Source organism: Anoplopoma fimbria, chromosome 10, assembly GCF_027596085.1.
Source record: "Anoplopoma fimbria isolate UVic2021 breed Golden Eagle Sablefish chromosome 10, Afim_UVic_2022, whole genome shotgun sequence".
In the NCBI taxonomy this organism is placed as follows: Eukaryota; Metazoa; Chordata; class Actinopteri; order Perciformes; family Anoplopomatidae; genus Anoplopoma; species Anoplopoma fimbria.
Window position 1 is genome coordinate 3644996 of NC_072458.1, and position 19508 is coordinate 3664503.

At 39.5% G+C, this 19508-nt stretch overlaps 1 protein-coding gene across 1 annotated transcript in view; it reads right to left on the minus strand.

The window, feature by feature from the left end:
* Nucleotides 1-19508, minus strand: part of gabbr2 (gamma-aminobutyric acid (GABA) B receptor, 2) — a 161307-nt gene that overhangs the window by 96317 nt on the left and 45482 nt on the right. The window contains exon 2 of the mRNA XM_054606465.1: nucleotides 17577-17714. Within this exon, the coding sequence (XP_054462440.1) occupies nucleotides 17577-17714 (138 nt within the window). The remainder of the gene's footprint in view (nucleotides 1-17576; nucleotides 17715-19508) is intronic.

The following is a 19508-nucleotide window of genomic DNA, read 5'->3' on the forward strand; positions in this document are numbered from 1 at the left end:
TCTGTCTATGATGACATTGCTTAAGAATTGAACTGAAGTTAGCTGTACAGCAAACTACAGGCCTTGCTGACACATCTAAAAACCCACGAACACAGGCAACATGCATGCATTTCAATATGGCAAAGCAAAGGTGCTTTCAGGCTCACTCAAATACTTTCATATCTCCGTTCTCTTCCGCCTCCATAGTTTCTTTCCTCATTTCTGCCTTTTCTCTGCTTTCTTGCTGAATTAGTACCTTTATTTGACATTCACATAGTGCCTTACTGTGCTGTGCAACATTTCTCACCCTCAGGGGAGGCTTCACTTGCTGGTCTCTCCAGAGAGAAGAAAGAATAGCAGATTCCTCCCCACTGCTCAACAGCCGTCCAGTCCTCTGGGCAACAACTCCGCCGCCTTCTTGCTTGTCAGAACACCTCTTTGCCATGCAAATTGCTTTGTTTTTTGACACTCTCGCTCTCCTCGAGCATTCTCTTTCAGCAAAAGGCACGTTTGAAGGGAGAGAACTGTTTTTTTTCTCTACATTTCCAAATTCAGCCTTTAAAACAGTTTGAGCCCATGCTGATTGGGGAAACACTATATCCTGGTGGATTTATGAATACAGGGTCAAAGGGTTTGCATTTGTGGGTGTGGGGTGGACTGTGTTTAGCTGCAATGATGGATTATGCTAAAGTTGTAGCTGGGAATAGGATTGACAGAACTGGATAGTTACGATCACGAGTGCTTCCAAAGGTTATTGATTGCTGTATGTTTCTGATAGTCCATGTGTGTGAGAGTAGTTTTCCAAGTTATGTCAGCAGAACTGTGATGGTCTTTAGGGAGAATATCAGAGAAAGTCTCATAAAAGGCTGAACCAGACCGTAGAAATGAAACTAATATCTTCTTTTTCTTTTAAATTTGTTGAATGATTTGTGTCAAAAGATTAGCAGTTAAAGTGTCTTTTAAATAATCTGACGCACACATGCATGCATAAACAGACCAACACCATGTGTGTTACGTTTTCTTTTTTTTAAATGTTCATCTGCCTTTCAACCACAATCTTTTTTTTCCATCTCAGGCTACATTTTTCTTTCCGTTTCCTCTCCCTAAGCTTAATTTCATCTCTTCACACTACTTTATTCTTACTCACCCACCTCCACACGGAGCCAAATGCATTCTGTGTGGATTTGTGTGACTGATGGAGCTTTGAGGGGAGTGGAAGCAGCATTCACCTCCCTGGAGCGTGGCTGGAGGCTGGTTAGCACCTCCCATTTGCTACATACGTTTACAAAGCCTAAAAAGCCAGTGCCCAGGTTTTCCACTTGCCTGCGTTAACCCAGAAGGAACCCTAAGGTGAGGCTGACATAAAAGAAAATAGACTCTGCAAGGCAGGGACTACAGGGGCCACAAAAAGACACCGTCCAAAATCGAGAATCATTTCTCAAATGTGTTTTCTAATGTCAGTCAACAGACTTAAAAAGTTAGTAGATATTTATCAGGCAGCCTTTAACAAAAATGCTTCAAATATTTAGATTAAATGTTTAATTTTCACCCCTAAGAAATTAGTATAGCTGTACAAAGAGTAAAATAACCTGCCACAAATGCGGGTGATATTAGAGTTTATTTGCCAATCAGCAATTTTTGTTAGGTATGAAAGAGGTTACCTCTTTGGAATTTGATTTTTCAGCAACACACGGCAAATAACAAAGCTTCACAAAAATCAATGAAGATGCATCAGTAAAACAGTGAAACAGCCATTATGATCCAGACCACATTTGCTAAAAAGAAATTAACAGACTAAGACAAAGCAACAACAAACAAGTTAAAACTAACTTACAGGAAAGTCACAGAACTATTCAGCTTATACTGTAGGAGGTGGAAGATATGTTTAAAGACATGCTTAGGTTCTTTGTAGCAGTGTTTGCAGTGTTCACTAAAGTAATTTAGTTAATGTGATTAATGTTTGACTACTATTGCGGTAAAGAAATTCCAGGAGGCTTTGCCTGAGGTTGTAAACATTATTTCTGTACGAACCGCTGCAGAATTCTTTCTAAAATGAAATTGAGATTTATTTTTGTAAGTATTGGAATCACAATTCTCTGAGGTTGCCACCACAGTCAGACTTTGTGGTATAAATATAGCCAAGTCATTCAACATATAACAAATATCTCTGGTCAAGCTAACATTCTTTTTAAGAAATGTTAGTGCTAGGTTTGAGTCTGCCTCTCACGGAAACGCAACTCTCTGAAACTCTATACAGAATGGCAAATCTCGAAAAATATAGCACAATCATTGACTCAAAATAAAATTGAAATGAGTTGGTTATGTGCCTAAATTGAGATCACAATCATTTAACAATTAATAATGCAGCCCCACCTGAACCATATAAATGTATAGCTGCTATTGCCTAATGCTATTGCTAATGATAGTGGAAGGAAATGTGCATTTGTGCTTAGAAAAGCTTCCTGGCCTTCTCTGACACTTTTACTGACCGATGAGCAAACATATCGTAACAATGGATGTTAGATGTCTAAAGGTGCAGATAAGTACAGTGAAAATACACCCACACCATGACATATTCATATCAACATGTCATCACAATCGACACAATCAACCCAAACCTGGAGGTAATCAGGAAAACACCTTTGTAACTTCACAGAATTGTGTTTGGAAGAAGACCTTCAGTTGAGCTACCAGCCACATGCCTCTCTCTCTGCCTTTCTCTCTCTTTTCTATAAGCTGACCATGATTATAGTGCCATACAGCGCTTGGCTGCAAACGTGATGTGGGTGTCAATGCAACCCGTTCCCACACTCAGCATGCTGGGTATATATCAGCGACTCATCTCCAAGACACATGTTCCAAGGTCCTTCAATGTGAGACATGCTATTAGGTCTCACACTATTTCTCTCTCTCCTTCTTTGTTTGAACTCTCAGATGTCATTGCTTTAGTTCTACTCTGGTTTCCTATATAGATGTCATTTCCTTTTATGTTGTTTTGTAGAGCGTACACAGGTGGATTTGGAGGCCTACATGCTGTCTGTATCAATGTCATATTAGACCATATGACATCAGGGTGCCTTTTTTTCAGTTACAAAAATAGCAATATTCTGTTGCATGGGGTTTAAGCCATGTGGATAACATGTAGCTCAAAGCTTATCTCAACTTCTCTCAAATTTGGTAATCACCAGAGAAGCAATGGTCTACTGGAATCACACTTAAATATGCCAATGCATTCACATAAAAGTCCTTCAGCTGTGCTTGTTGCTTTCCTCTAAACAGGTGGATGAGAGCCAACCCTCTAAAAGGTATCCTACCTCGATCAACAGTTCAGTTGCCATAAGGAGAGGCAGTAGAGCAGAAGGCACCTTGAGCTAGCTCTCAGTCACTGTGGTATTAGAGACAAGTTAAGCAGAATAAATAAACAGTACTGGGAGGGAGCCAGGGTTTAGGCCCTTATTTTGTGGGTAAATTATACTACCCACAGAATTGTATTATTCTCTGTCTTTATTTGCATTATTTAATAAACAATTTTACACATGAAGCAGAAGAGACAAATAAGAAGCGGAAAAAAAGAAAACTGGAGGAAAGTCAGTATCTTAACGTAAATGTCTGTATGAATTTCACGTCTTAACGTAAATGTCTGTATGAATTTCACGACAATCAATGCAATAGTTGTTGAATATTTCATATCGGATCAAAGTGGTGGACCGGCCAAACAACCACCATACTAACAGACCAACATTGCCATAGAGCCAGGCCACTAGCATGGCTAAATAGCAGGTCTCCAAAAGTGTGTCACCAGACAAATTAATATGTACTTTATATGTTTATATATGTATGAACATATGGTGTGTGTAACTGCTATATGTAAGAATCAATACTGCCCTAAACTATGTCAGTACTACCTCAGCACGGCTCAAGAACCACTACACAGCATAGATGTGGTGTTGGTCTTAGAGCTCTGCAACTGAAGGAAAATTAATTACCAAGGGTCTGAGTCAATCAGCCATGGATTTTCAATTACTCTTCGAATGGTGGCCATGAAACAGCTTCGGCTGTGCAATGTGCTGTAGAGAGGTCTGAGAAAACAGGAACCGGTCTGGGGATTCATTTCAATGAACTACCCTCAACACACATTGAATATTGCAATGATGGCATCTGATAGCATCTGGCCTGTGTTGTGGAGGGCCACTCCACTGAGCGGGTGGAGAGACGTGAGAGAAAGAGAGATGGAGGGAGAGAGAGAGAGAGAGACAGAAACAAGAAGCGGCCAAGCGTTCCTTAGGGGTAATGCAAACTGTCCAGCTATACAGAAACCTCTCTCCTTCTCTTTCATGGCCTCCCTCCATCGTACCTTGGCTCTCTTCTTTACTCTCTATGACTTTTCAATTTCCACAGACCTGCAGGGGCCAAAAGGCTAGCTCAAAGAGGACTGTAAATTTTTAAAATTCCATCTCCTGGGTTGCATTGGAGACAAGACCGGGGTCTCAGGTGGGCTGACAGTCAGACAAGTAACATGAAAGACCTCTGAGCATGATGACACCAGAAGACCGTCCCAATCCTTTGCTTTCTGCAGGGCAGTGTTACACTAAATAAGATGAGGAATATTGGAGGGCTTGAGTTTATATACCGAATATTTAAACCTATTCTTCTTCTGATCTTCTGTTAATTAATCTTGTTTTAATATCTATATTTCTAAAGGGAATACTTCCTTAGCAAAACTAATTCTAATACAATACATCATACTTAATTGTATTTAAAAACTGCTGGTTGGTTAAGATTAGGTTGAACAGTGACTTTGGTAAAACCAGTTTGTCAATGAAAGCTAGATAATAATAATAATATCTGTTCTTATACAACAATTTACATAGTCTTAGACTACATTTTTGTGAATACCTTGTATTTGCTTTGGATTTTGGTAAACCATTCTAATGATTGATACTGGGATTTAGGAAAGTGTGGTGCTACATTATTCAGACAATACATCAGTATGTTAAACTAAAACACTGGTCAATAGATTGGATCATCTGTTTTCTCTGTGATGAAAATGTTCTACAGATTATAGCAGGGATTAAAAGACAAAGGAGACCTATAGCTAAATGCTGACGGGAAAGAACTTTTGCCCCATAATCTGCAAATATCCGTTTAGAAAAGCAAAGGCGTGTGTTCAAGGGTTCACTGCTTACCCCATAATTAAACCAATTAAGCTGATTACTCCCACTGTTTGCTGCCGGTGGGGGAAAAGGAAGTAATACCACAACAGAGCCTGAAATCAAAGTTTACCTCTACAAGATAAACACCGGGTCCAAGTAAAATATCTATCCAGGCCCCATGCTAGCTCGTTCTTTCTCAGCCATACGGATCAATGAAGGCAGGTTGGAGAGTTCAAGGATTAGGGGGTCGGTGTGGATGATGAGGGGGAAGGTGGAGTGGTTCAGAAAACCAATCGATGGACAAAATAAATATTTCACATTCAACAGTGAACCATTGTTGTCTTTTGAAAGCCCACTATGATTTCTCTCTGTCATGTTGTTCGTGGTAAGTCTAATGCTAGTACTCTGGACCATAAATCATCACCGTGAATAAACCATGTTAAATTCGAATTGGGCTTTCTTATTTCCACTCCCCATCACAGGCTTGATTCTGTTTGTGGTTTCTGTAGAGGGTCTTAATGACAACACAGGAAATGTCAAGATTATTACTGACCAAGTAGTAAACCAGATAATGTGTGGTTGGCTCTGGTTTTTCTAGTGTGAGTCTGTGTGTGTGTGTGTGTGTGTGTGTGTGTGTGTGTGTGTGTGTGTGTGTGTGTGTGTGTGTGTGTGTGTGTGTGTGTGTGTGTGTGTGTGTGTGTGTGTGTGTGTGTGTGTGTGTGTGTGTGTGTGTGTGACAAAAAAGAAGAAAGTGCCAGTGGTTACTTTCAATTATGTCCTTATTCATATTTAATGATGTTTATTGGAGCTTAAGGTCAATGGTGGTGTGTGGTTATGTGCGTTTCCTAACACTGAGGGATGCAGCTGGCGTCCCGCTGTTAAGTCTGTGCTGTCTCTTTAAAAATGCACGGCGTTCCGCCACAGGGAGCGCTGACCCCCCTTGGCTTTAACCTATTGAGGGGTAAATATCAGGTAACATTGCCAATAAAATCCCACATCTCACAAGCTTCCTTCTCCTTCTCAACCTTCCAAAGCAATCTTTCAGAATAAACACAACAGTATTTGCTTAATTCAATTAAAGAAATCCATTTAAGATCAATGAAAATGTGGAGCAGTGTATAGATTTCTAGCACAAAGCACACTGTATTTATCATACTGTAAATTCAGATGAGCTAGCTGCGACGGTTCTTGTTTCAACATGAAGATTTATTTATCAGGACAGTAAGCGGTTCTAATGGCCAAGTGCCAGTGTGTATGAAGGGAATTTAATACTGTATCAACATTTAGGAAGATTAACAATTCCTGGATTTTTTGTTTTTTACAGTTGAGGACTACCAATGTACCTGGATGTCATGCCTAATTTCGTACAAGTAAGACATGAAAGCACTGTCATCCGTTTATGTAAAAGGCCAAGTTCTGGCGTTCAGTAAAGCACCACAGGATACCTCTGAACTGTAAATGAGTTATTACCCTATCAACTGCAGGAGATGCTGTTAGAATTTGGATCTCAATTGAGAAAAGAAACAATCAATGCAGCATAAAAAACATCTAAAAGTACAATGTAAATCTTTTTTAAAGTGGCATAATGCACAATTGTTTCTGATCAACCCAACAATTGGTTTGTTCGTCAGTTGTAGGAAGGTTCCTGTGGATGTCCCAAAGAAGGAGAGAGCTATCACTCATATAATTTAGAGAACACTTCAAATGATGTCGTACTCAATGAAAACAAATTTATGTTAAATGTTGCAAGTTGGGGATAAAATAAAACCCTTGCTCTAACACAAAAGGGAATCTGCTATTTTTTCACAATAGCTCACAACAGCATGTTTAATCGAGTAAAATGCTGATGTGAATTCTAATACCGACAAGAAATGCAGTAGCTGAAAAGCAGCAGCTAAAAGAAAGCCATATGACGAGAAACAGTTGTGATGCATTTGGATGTAGGAATACCCAGAACTCCACATGTCAAACACAAACTCGCTTTCAGAGCCACGAGGGTATTTATAAATTTAAAGGTTGGTAAAAGTGCCTAGCCAGTGTGTGTGTGTGTGTGTGTGTGTGTGTGTGTGTGTGTGTGTGTGTGTGTGTGTGTGTGTGTGTGTGTGTGTGTGTGTGTGTGTGAGTTTCAGATGCTTAATCCTTTGTGTGGATCAGTGCAAGTGAAATACGTTTCTTTGTGCATCTTCACGGGTCTATCTGCAGGCAATCATGTGTCCCTGTATGACGGTTTGTATATACATATACTTTATATGATGTATGTTTAAGTATTATTGTGTGTGTGTTTGTGTGTGAGTAACACAGAGCGGTTCAAGGGCAGACAAACTCCTCTCTGTTCTAATGAGGTAGCTGTTCAGTCCTGTCTGCTTTGTCTCTCAGGCCCTCCTACTTGCAAACCACTAAAAGGTTTGAATTAAAATTTTAAACAGAGCTGTGCCGTGCTGCCTGCATCTCAGGACATTTATATATAAAACACACTTCACTAACTGTGAGTCATACAGTTTCTGTGCTGTCTGTCAAGTCGGAAACCCTAGCTGTGTCCTTAAAAGCTGGAGAAAACACAAGCTCAAATATGACTAAACGTTCAACAATAGGTTTCCTCTCAGTTTTGGAATTGTTTTTTAACATAAGCTTATTATAAAGCATTATTTGGACATACAGCATGTAATTCTTTAGTGTTTTGTAGTTCCACAGCATCAATTTTCTGGCTGTTATCAGTGGAGAATCTTTCCTGTATTGTGACTTAAACACACTCTAGTGCAACATATTGACTATTCATGGACCATACTGTCAAGCAACATGTTTGTAATATAGACCTAAAGATGTTATTTTTAATACTACACAAGATAAGCAGCTGTGGTGTTGCAAATATTGTAAAACATTCTCTGAGTCAAAAAAAGCTTCACTCTGGTAAATGTGTTATTTTTTCAATGACAGATTTTATGTATACTGTACACATTCTGTACACTTTATTACCTGATTTAAAGGACAGCAATATAAATAAATGGCCTGCTGTATAACAACGTAATGGTACCAGTAAGAAACCATGGAAAACTTTAATGGTTTCCATTTCACAACATCCATTTCAATATTACATGTAAAAACTGCTCAGTCATTTTGAATATGCACATCATGATGCCAATTTAAATGTAAATGTGAGGCTGCAGCTACAAAACAAAGATAAATCTTTTGACAAATGTCACACTATAAACATATCATAATGCAGCAGAAAGCATGTTATGACTATTCATGAAAGCACTTTCCTAGCCATGTCGTTCTACTCTCCCAAACAAGTACATCCCTGTATCTCTGCCAGCATAATTAGAATACGGGACTTCCTTGTGCCAAACGCCTCGCCACGTCTTCACCAATTATAGCAATTTCTGCTTTGTGTGCCCAAGGGTTTCTGAGGCCCTTTGAAAAGGAAAACCCCTTTTGTTAAGGAGAGGGTAAAGGAGGGAGAGCAAAAGATTTGACATGGAGTGAGAGTAACATGTCAAGCCTACAACAGCCGGCATGCACATTTCTGCTCATGCATCTGTGCATGTATGGGCATGTTAATTTATCCATCTGAACAATTGTTTGCCTGTTGGAGTCGGAGTCTGAGTGGCACAGCTGTTCAAAGAGGACACCAACTGGCAGTGGGATTTTTGATTTGAGAGGAGAGAAGCTGTTTGCATACTGTTCAGCGTCTCTGAAAAGAAAGTTGAGTCTTGAAAATTGCGTCAAATTTACCCACTGGCCACAATTTAGTTGAAAAAGGCAAAGGTAGAATGGAGAGAATACACACCAGCCTAAGTGTGGCATTCTGATCTTTTTCTTGAACAGATGCTTTGGTTTGGATGTTCACATCATTTTTTTGAATGTGGCCAATACCAGATTCAAGTGTCAAAATGTCAAAACATGGAGGCCACTAAAGTCAATGTTTAAACCTTTATTTCTTGTTGATTTAGATTAAAATAGTGAATAAAGCAGGTTATGCGTTAGGGCGTGGCTACCTTGTGATTGTCATGTCGTTACCAATGTGTTGTCAATTGTGGAAGTTGTCTGTGTTTCTGTCTTACAAGTTTAACCCTTCAACAATATGTTTTCATGTCATGGAAGCTAATTATAACTGTTTTGGTTGCCTAAGAATGTCTTGTTCAGCTTTCGGTGGACCTTAGCTAGCAACCTCTCGTGTCACTTCTGGTTGCAAAAAAAACAAGATTTCCAAAAACCAACATGGCAATGGTCAAAATTCCAAACTCAAGGATGCAAAATGGTAGTACACAAACCAGTGCTGACTACTTTTTATACACAGTCTATGGTTCACTCTGAAAAACAGATCTGAGCCACATATCCGATTTTGGACTGCAATGTGAACGTAGCCTTAAGCTTTAGAGACTAAGCTGATGTTGCCTGAAGCTCGAAAGACATTATCATTTATCAGCACTTCTTTTAGCCATAGACTAAAAAGAAAGGTATTGAATGACTGCACCGATAGGGAATGAAAATATAGCATTGAGCTCAGTATGAACCTCAAGGAGGCTTAACGCTTCCGCATTCTGATGCCCCGATAAAGCGAAAGAGGATCGTGTGGGAGGAAAGAGAGATAGGAGAGAGTGACAAAGAGGAAAAGGAATTTAATCAAGTAAAGAGGTGGAGAGAGTGTTTAAGACTTTCTGCCTGGATCTGGTGTTTGTGTTGCACCAAACACTTTGATCAGTTTTAAGATGGATGCAATTTGATAAAATAAACAGTTCAGGCAGTGTAGTTAGTATAATTAGGTAAATATAGCCATCAGCAGCACAGATGAGAACTTGTTTTTCCTGCACTGTGCTACATTTTTTGCAGTAAAAAAAAACAATTTGGAATTGCTTTCAACTATAGAACATTTTCTTTTCTTTTGTTAAACCAGTATTTCTCTAAAGCTTTAATAGCATGATGGTTATCCTCCTGTGTGGTTTGCTAGTGTGTCAGTGTGTGTTTATGAATAGTTGTGTGTGTGTAGGATTTGTATTATCCTATAGGCAAATCTACTGTGGAAATCAGGTTATTGCATTACTGTATATGTGTACTGTACAGCAGGGAGGGGGCTAAGACGGAGAATGGAAAGCACTCTAATGATCTCAAGAGTCTTTCTCTCTTTCCATTTCCTCTCTCTCACCCACTAAGTCTGTCCTCATCTCATATCTCTCTCAGCTTTTTCTCTCTCTGAACAGCAGTTGTTGCTTCAGATATTAGTGAGCCGTGTCAGACAGTTAAACCGCCCTTTATTGATCGTCTAACTTTCACTCTTTCCAAGGAGCTGTTATGGTTTTAATGGCTTGTAATGGAGTCGGGTCCTCTTTGATGTCCGATTGCGTGGAAAGTCCGTCCTTGTTTTTTTATATGTTGTTTCAAAGGATTCTCCTAATCCTGGCCTCAGAAAGGCCCGTATCTGACACATTTTTTGTGGTCGATGAGGTACCAATCCCTGTGACTCTAAAATGTCCCTATATTGAGTTAAAATCAGAGGAGACAAAGGTGAGCTGGGAGAAGTGGTCTTTCTGGGTTTATAAAAGCAAATTAGAAGTAAATTAGATGAAGCTTATTACAGACATTGAAATACTCAAAATCTTCTTAAAAGAAGTAGGTAACGATGCAACATCAGCTCACAGCTTATTGTTTAACTGCACCTCACAACTCTTTCTTAAGCCAATTTATTAACTGGCTTCAGCAAAAACCTCTTTGTATAGAACTATTATTCTACTGGTTTATTATATTATTGTATATTATTTATAGTATATATATAAATATACCATCTATAAATAATTTACTAGTATACTAGTATTACTATATAAATCCAATAGATCATTTTATTTCTTTAAGACTTATTTTAATAAAACATAGCAAACAATCTCTTTAGTCAAACTGTTCAAAAAAAGTTGACATTACTTCCATTTAAAACAAAAGTCAACTACAAAACCACTGGCTCTAAGTTACACTTTTGTGACATAGGTTTTATTTATGTTTCTCTTCTTTACATTCAAGCACACTTTTCCTTCAGGTATCTGGTGTATAAAGAGTCCTAAGAGTCTAAAGAGATGATCAGAGTCGCGCTCCTTCATTTGGCCAGTGATGTGAAATTTGATGCATCCCTTACATCGAGCAGCTGATATGTGCAGGGGAACTCTTCCAATCACTCATAGCCCCCTACCTTCTGTTTTACCTAATCTTTTGCTCCTGTGTTTCTTTTTTTCTCTATATTATGCCTCCAACTCAGTTATTTCTTCCCACTTCTTTACACCTTTTCTCTTATAGGATGTTCTTGTTAAAAGCTTTATTTTCATCTTGAAACTAAAAGTTGTGTACGCCTAGCTATCTCTTCAAAGTGCTATGGACTTTATGACCTAAATAAGGAATATCAAAGCCTGGAAACCCCAAAAGAAAACAGAGAGAAATGGGAAAAGAACCAGGATTTTGGGGGCACAAAAAACGGGTGTGTACGGTAAAGTCCCTGTGCGAAACATCAAAAACAACCTCCAACTATTAATGTGTATAGTTTGTTTATTGTTGGCTGGCAGGTCCTGCACCATCATTAGCGCCGTGAGTATGATTTTTTTTTATGACACTTACTTTCTTTTTTCTTTTCCTCCTTCAGAAAAACTACTTTGGGAGTGATAGTACTTGAATGCAGGGGTGGAATTCAGCATGTATTCATCTTGTATTCTTTTGAATGTGTCTCATTGACATTGGTGTCAAAGAGATGTGTCAGTGGTAAAAAGAAAGAACGAGAAACAGTTTAAATTTGTTGTTCCTACTTCCTTGTGAAGAACGGAAAAATAAAGATGTTCTGTCAGAGCTCTTGTTCTTATGAGTGCCTATGAACTAGCATGTTTATTCAATATGTGACACCAACAGTTGCAACCCGTTAACGGCTTGCATTCAACAAATGTCGCTAATTAGCTAATTACTATGTTTCCTGTCAAATGGCGCGCATTTGGCACCGCGAATAGGTACGACAGTGTGTGTGAGCTCAGATTTACAGTACATGCTGCTGCCTTCTGCAGCATTCACAACCAAAAAAAGTCTGATTAATGCACAGCATAGCGTATAATTAATATTTTCTTCTGTCTCTTTCTGCCTCATTTTGCCTTCAGTGATAAAAGAGCGAGAAATTGTAATAGACTCAATGAGAAATGATTGGCTTTAAGAGAAAGTCTTCATATTTTTACATCTGTGCAGCAGGCTCATTTGTCTTTAGCTTTGCTTCAAATGTCAACATTCGCCTTGTTTAACTTCATTAGCAGAAATCTGGGATGCAATTAACAACCTATAAAAAGGATGTTGAGATTAAGCATCTCAATCCAGTTTGTGAAACAACATTAATCCAGGGTTGGACAGGTTTAGATATAGTCAGGGACACCGCTTCCTGTTTCCCTTGGGTCCTGCTTTAAGACAGTATGAAAATCTGACCTAATTGCCTCTCTTAAGCATCCTGTATTGTTTCCCTACAATCCTGTCCTAAATTCCCCTTGCAGAGAGAGAGACAGAGAGAGCGAAAGAGAGAGAGAGAGAGAGAAATAGAAATAGAGATACACATTTATATATATATTTAGAGAGAGAGAGAGAGAGAGAGAGAGAGAGAGAGAAAGACACATAAGTACACATACAACCAAACATGAATATTATGGTTTGGGGGAGTCATTTAACCTTGAGAGAACCATTTATATAACTTTTAGTTGCCCCCAGAGGAAAGAAATAGCACACAGCACAAACAGGTGAGCCCTAACTTTACTCATAATGGTGATAAATGGTGATCTGTTGTGATGCCCACACTGCCCTTACACTCTCAGATTTAAGCTTTAACTTTGAAAGTCATGAAATATTGATAGGGTACACAGGAGGATTTGACGTAAGTGAGGCAGAATACTGCAGTGCTAGGCTTCACATGTTTTATTGAAGCATCCAGTGTAGCACTCAGGGAGAGTGAGAGAAAGAAAATTGGAAAAAAAGAAGACTCTGAAGAGTTGGTGGAAGCTTAAATAAAAAAGAGAATGCTGCACGCCAAGGAGGCGGGGATGCAACTTTGCTGTCCCTAAATGGTCTGGTTTAATGAAGCACTGACGATCGATACAGCAAGTGCCAAAGATAAATGGGCTTCATATACAGGTAAATATGAGCTCTATGTCCAGGTCTTGACAACAATACCCTTAGAGGGCACATCCACATTTCCCTCCCTCTATATATTGACTTCATTATTCAGTGTTTCTAAAAGATAAATGATTCAGAGGTTTTGCAAACTCCTATTTGAGGCACAGGACACCTCCAAATATATAAACTCTGACACCAAAAAAAACTGTGAGTCCACTTCTACAAATTATCAATTTTGTAGAAACAACACTCGGTTGTGTTCTTTTTAACAAGAAGCAAAATGATCAGGAAGCATAATTTTTCATTACACACTCGACATGGCTGAAAATGAACAGCCATGTTTGGCCTAATTGTTGAGTGAGAGGGGGGTAGCGACTGGCAGGAAGGTTGGTATGGGCTATTTCTTGGCACTCAATGAGACATTTACAGAAAAAAGACACCACTGCTGTGGGGAGGAAAAGGACCCTTCATAAGAAAAAAGGGAAGAGTAAGTGAAGCATATTGACCGGGCACAGATATCTGTGCCAGCAAGTATTTAAAAAGCGCGCCAAATGCTTTATGGAATTATATAATATCATGTTGAGGAGAACACAAGATTAATCAGAGACCAAGATGGCAGCCAAGAGGCTGGCTTCTACACTCATTGTCTTGCGGAAATAAAACCACAGCAATCAGTGGCATTTGTGAGTGATGGCAGCTCGCAAACACAGCTGCGTCTTGCCCCATTTCTTTGAATTTCATTTTTTTTGCTATTACAGTCTATGTCTGCCCCTGTGTGTCTTTTCCGCCATCATTCCCTCAATCCGCTCCTCACAATCTGTCCATTGGCCCTGGTAGCATTCTTATCCACCATTTTAATTTGCTTGGGCAGTCATTTTAGCACACATACATGCGATGAATTACAAAATGTGACTGTAAGTACAGAGCAAAGCAGAGCTGCTCGGGGAAGAAGAGTTGACAAACGAGCCACTTCAACGGCATCACACAACATGAGTCAGAAACAGAAAGTGCCACAAACAGATCAATCCGTAGGTACACAGAGCTTTACAATGTGCTGCTGGCTAGAAGCTTAGCTCATGAAGTACCGTGCATGTTGCATACCCTGTGCTGTTTCAGACTGATACAGGCCTGATTAAACCTGGTAAATGTTGTCTGCCTCTGATCTGATGCAGCTGGTTTAAATATTTTAGTCATTTGATATTATCCTTCCTAACCTGAATTTTCTCTGATTTAACATTTTCGCACAAGGGTGATTCTTGATTACACGCTACAGAGCCGAGATATTGCTAGCGCTAGCAAAGCTAATCGGCAAGCATATGCACTGCCAGCTGACGACTATTATTCAGTGATCTTACAGGTACATTTGGCTGTGTGTATGGCTATATTGTTTTTTTGTTGTTTTTTTACAACGCACACAAGTGAATTTGTTGTCTTTTAACATGTTGGCATTGGGCTGCACCCTCTTCATTCGCTGGAAGTTTGCCCGCTGACAGTGTCACACTTTAGGAATTACAGACTGCTTAATGAATCAAGGATCGTAAGTTGTGAAAATTTATGATGGAAAAAAAATGTATCTATTGGAAGGAGGTTGGCTTTTTTGAAGATTCCTATTGGTGGAATACCACTACAAGATGACCTTGGCTTTTTACCCTAATTAGTGAGGTTCCAGGATGGATTCCTTTTAAGACATTATTCACTCTGCTGTACTGGCCTCTTCTGTTTTTAGTCTAAGTGAGTGCATAGAGCGTAATGAACAGGTACGCAATGGGAGTTTATTTTTGTTGAGCCTTTCAACGCTGACTTCATTAGGCATCAGCACTGATTGAAAGCTATTTTTTATGGATGTATGATTAAGCTTTTTCCAGGAGTGGATGTTCTCTCAGCTATCTCTACTGTAGATAGTATCAGCAGGCTCCCTGTTTTGATGTGGAAATGATGAGCTTGTTAAACCTGGCCCATAAAATCACCATGAAAAATTCTCTATTTCGCTGCACGCCAACTCCCGTCTTGCAAACGGGGAGCCAGGGCTGAGTAATAAATATACTGGGTTGAAGATTTAAAAACAGATTCTCACTGATGTGGCACACTAAACGTTGCAGGGTGCAGGATCAAAACTTCCAATCATTTTTTCTCTCCTGTTTGGTTGTCTCTTCTCATGCCCTTCCTCTCAGTCTGTCTCTTAATTTCCTCCTTCAGACGAAAGCATTATTCTTCTCCGAACAATGTCTAACTTTAAGTCTAGCCCTTTTTTTTTTAACACTTAAACACTATAGCGCAGATTGACACACATACCCAATGACACACACAAGGTATAATCAAACACACACATTTAATAGGAACTCATGAAAGTCAATGGGCTAAGAGATGAGGCAGAGAGGCTCAGGCCAAGAATCTAGCTGGCAGGTGCAAGGACCAGCTTGATAAGTACATGATAGCTAAACACACAGGTGCCAACTTACCACGCATTTATGCTCCATAAAACCACCAATACCTATCTGGTGTGTTGTTGACATCCACCGACTGGTCTTTCTGCAGCTCTCCAATGCACTTTATAGGTGCTTGGTGAGTCATACTCTGATGAGAATGTTGCTCAGGTTTGCAAGGACATCTTGCATTTCAGACAAAACAGTAACCTAATCCCACACCTGATATATCAAAACACACTTGCGCATATAGGCACAAGAAATGGCAAATAATTAGGTCTAATATGAGACTACAAATACTTAGCTATGTGATAAACCACGGTTTCAACATTAAATAAGTCTCAACATTGTGCAGGAAAGCTAACTGATGGGTAAATATATTTTGAGTGCCCTTTCAAAAACACGCTTGTTGGCTTAAAAGAAAGAAGTTGAGTTTAATTGTGGAAACAGTTGCCCTTGCCTTTGAATAAAAGTGTCATCACCTTTAAACACAGGTAAATTCTAGGTGTTTTCTAAGCCATTAACTTTAAATGTTTCCCCTCAATCACTTGCTGTCTGGTATTCAGACAGCATTAGAATGTGTATTTAGGATTGGTCTGTCTGTGTACTAATAGTCAAATGAGCCTTGTTAGTAAAGTACTCTGGGGAAGACATCGTACCAGGCAGTGTGTTCTGTAAAGCAGAAGATTGCTAGTGCACTTCTCACAGGTAATCACTGACGAACAAGCCAATAAATAGAGAGAAGAGCCTACACACATACGAACACACACATTTGCACACAGCCCACACAGACAAATACCTGAGAGCACTTAAGGTTCAACTGTGGCTTGAACCCCTGTTTCTAGACTGAGATCATTACCACTGAATGGAAGTGAACACAGAAACCAAAAAATGACTCCTCCTTTCATTCCCTCATCCTGCCGATCTTTTCACTTTTGAGTGACCCTGACAAGACGAGCGAGCAGAAAGGAACATGAAAAGCAGCAGATTCAGAGTAATTGCAAGCGGAAGAAATATGCCACGTAATGTGACATTGAGTTCAAAAAGCCTCTTGAATTTCGCTATCTCTTTCAAGCACAAGCTTCACTCATTTCTTATCTGTGCCCGATAACCTTTGTAGGGTTTTCGCAGCAAATGAAATGTATTTGTTCAAAGGAGGCATTTCCCCTCTTTGGTACTGCAGTACAGTAAACAGTCTGAGTCAAAGAAAGCAATAAATCAGGGGGTCAAAAGTTTACAGTGTTTGCCTACAGTGAGCAATCATAAAGCTCTACTAATTTAATGGCAGCAAAATGGCGGCCATTTAGCAAGCGAGAGTATAATTGAGTGGTAAAATCTATTATATGAATGTCTAGCAGGTAATTAACATCTAACTAGTAAATCTTAAATTAGCTCAACACCCAGAAAACGTATTTTCTGCTATATTATGCAAAACTGCATTTTGCTATGAGGTGAAGCCTTTATAATTTGATAATGTGTTTTCCTTCATATGCAAGTCCAACTGCATATTGGAAGTTGAACTTGATTTTTCAACACAGACTTGTAATGCTACAATGGGTTTAAGCCATTTTGACTCTGTTTCTGATCGTAAAATGAGGGAGGATTGTACGGATTATACAACGCCAATTAGACATTCACCCTAGCAAGGTTAATGACGGATTAAGCCATGAGTTGGGACTCCTTTGAAATCCCAGGAACTATTATGCACACTGGAATTTAAAGGGGAAAGATTTTTTGGAAACTCAATTAAGTAGCAAATTCAGGTTTTCTGATAGTAATGCAGAAACCAGAAGGATGCTGCTGTTTGGCACAACAGCATCCAGGGTTCACAAACACTTTACATATAGGCAATATACCGCATGCACGCATACACACCAATGCATGAGAACATGTACAGAACAAACCCTACCTGCACCAGATTCCAGCCCTCCAGGGACTCTGCGATGATGGAGGTCACAGAGGGGCAGACACCACCGAAGATCATCAGGTGTTTGGGACCGTAGCATATGGCATCAAAGAAAGCCCTCAGCCCCTTGGCGTTGTCACACTGCAGACACAGTGAAGTGGTGAAGGGGAGAGTGGGGATCCAGGGGGGAAAGAGGTAGACAGAAAAGACACAAGGAAAAGAGAGAAGACACATTTTAATTAGTTTTCATTGGAAAAACCAGGAAAAAGTAAATTACAAAAAAGATCGCAAATGTTAATTGTACTATGCAAATTGTATCTTAATCCCAAACGTAAACATACCAACAAATATAGATTAAAGATATTTTTTAGATGTTTTCTGTTGTTTTTTGTTGATAGAATAGGTAAGGTAGTTTGAGAAATTAATCAAAGAACTAAGGCGATACTCGATGCCCTAATCTGTGAGTCAATGAATCAATAATAACTGTAAAAAAGAAAAACAGTTCACTGCTCACAAGGTCATTATACTCCGACATACTGTGATGGATGAACAACAAAAACAGTGGACTCACTAGTGTCAGTTTATTGTAATGTATCATGTTTATGAAAAACGATGTAACATTCATACAACTTATATCTTTTTGAACTTATTATCCTCTCTAAGTGCTGTGGCATATACTAACAAACAGTAATTGCAGCCTTGTGTGTGTATGTTTTGAGACCATCATGTAAAACGATGTATCTCACAGGCTGCGAGAGCAGGCCCCCGCTCTGATCCAGTGCTGCAGAACGCAGCCATTTCACGTCACTATAGCAACCGGAGGAAAGGAGAGTGCAAAAGGGAGAGAGTGCGAAATGAAAGAAGAAGAGAAGAATAAAAAAAAACAAGTGTAGGTTCCTATTGATTACTACATGAGCTGGCTAACAGGTTTTGCTGTGATTCCCTGATTTCCACAGTTTGTAACGATATTCCCATCAGCTGTAAACACTCCCCCCCCAGTCCTTTATTATGGCCACTCAATTCAGGATGTATTCCTGTGTGTGGCTGACAGATAGATGGACTGACTGACTGAATGGCAGGTGGTGTGTGTGTTTGCGCATTCTGACACACTCCATCTCATCTGAAGAGATATTTGACCTTGTTAGCCATCAGTGGGCAACTGAATGAGATTTCCCACTGAACAACAGCACCACCAGCCCTCCGCGAATTGAAAAACTCTAAATCAAATGTGGAGGAATGAGACTCATAACCAGACATATTGTTGGTATTGTATGTTGGGATCAGTTGGTAACTTTATTAGGAGCATGACAGGTATCACTGCTGCTGTTCATCTTATGTTCTTCTCTTGTCTAGTCACATTTTTTGAGCGGAGGATGATTGTCTCGGAGCCCTAAATTGAGGTAGAGGACATAGACAACCTTGCAAGTCACACTTTGAGCCGCAACAGCGATCTTTCTGCATTTAACTCAATCCTCCAAGATTTAATCATAGGATTTTAAGTCATCAGACGCTCTTTGTGTGAATGCCTTTCAATGTTTTAAGTAGGAGAGCTGGTAAAATCAAGGCTTTCCCCTGTGCATGTTCATTCATGCTGGTAGAGAACAATGTATGCTGTAATGTCAGTCAAAAGTAGACTAGATTGCTGATATGCCTCAGGTGAAATGAGAGGGCGAGAATGTGATTAGACACAGTGGGGATTCCTTATCCTGGCCACACGGCTGAATAAAACAGCAGGCTATTAAAGAAGACATGCCATTTGCATACTGTTATCATTCATTTCTCTCCAGCTGGTCGTAACGAGGAGTGTTTGTAGGATTTTGACTCTCAATTGGTTACCATGCAACAGAAAAGAAATGTGTGCAACTAAACGTGTCAACGTAAGTACAATAGGGCTTGGTGATATTGCAGGTTCAAGCTGATTTATTACATAGAGTG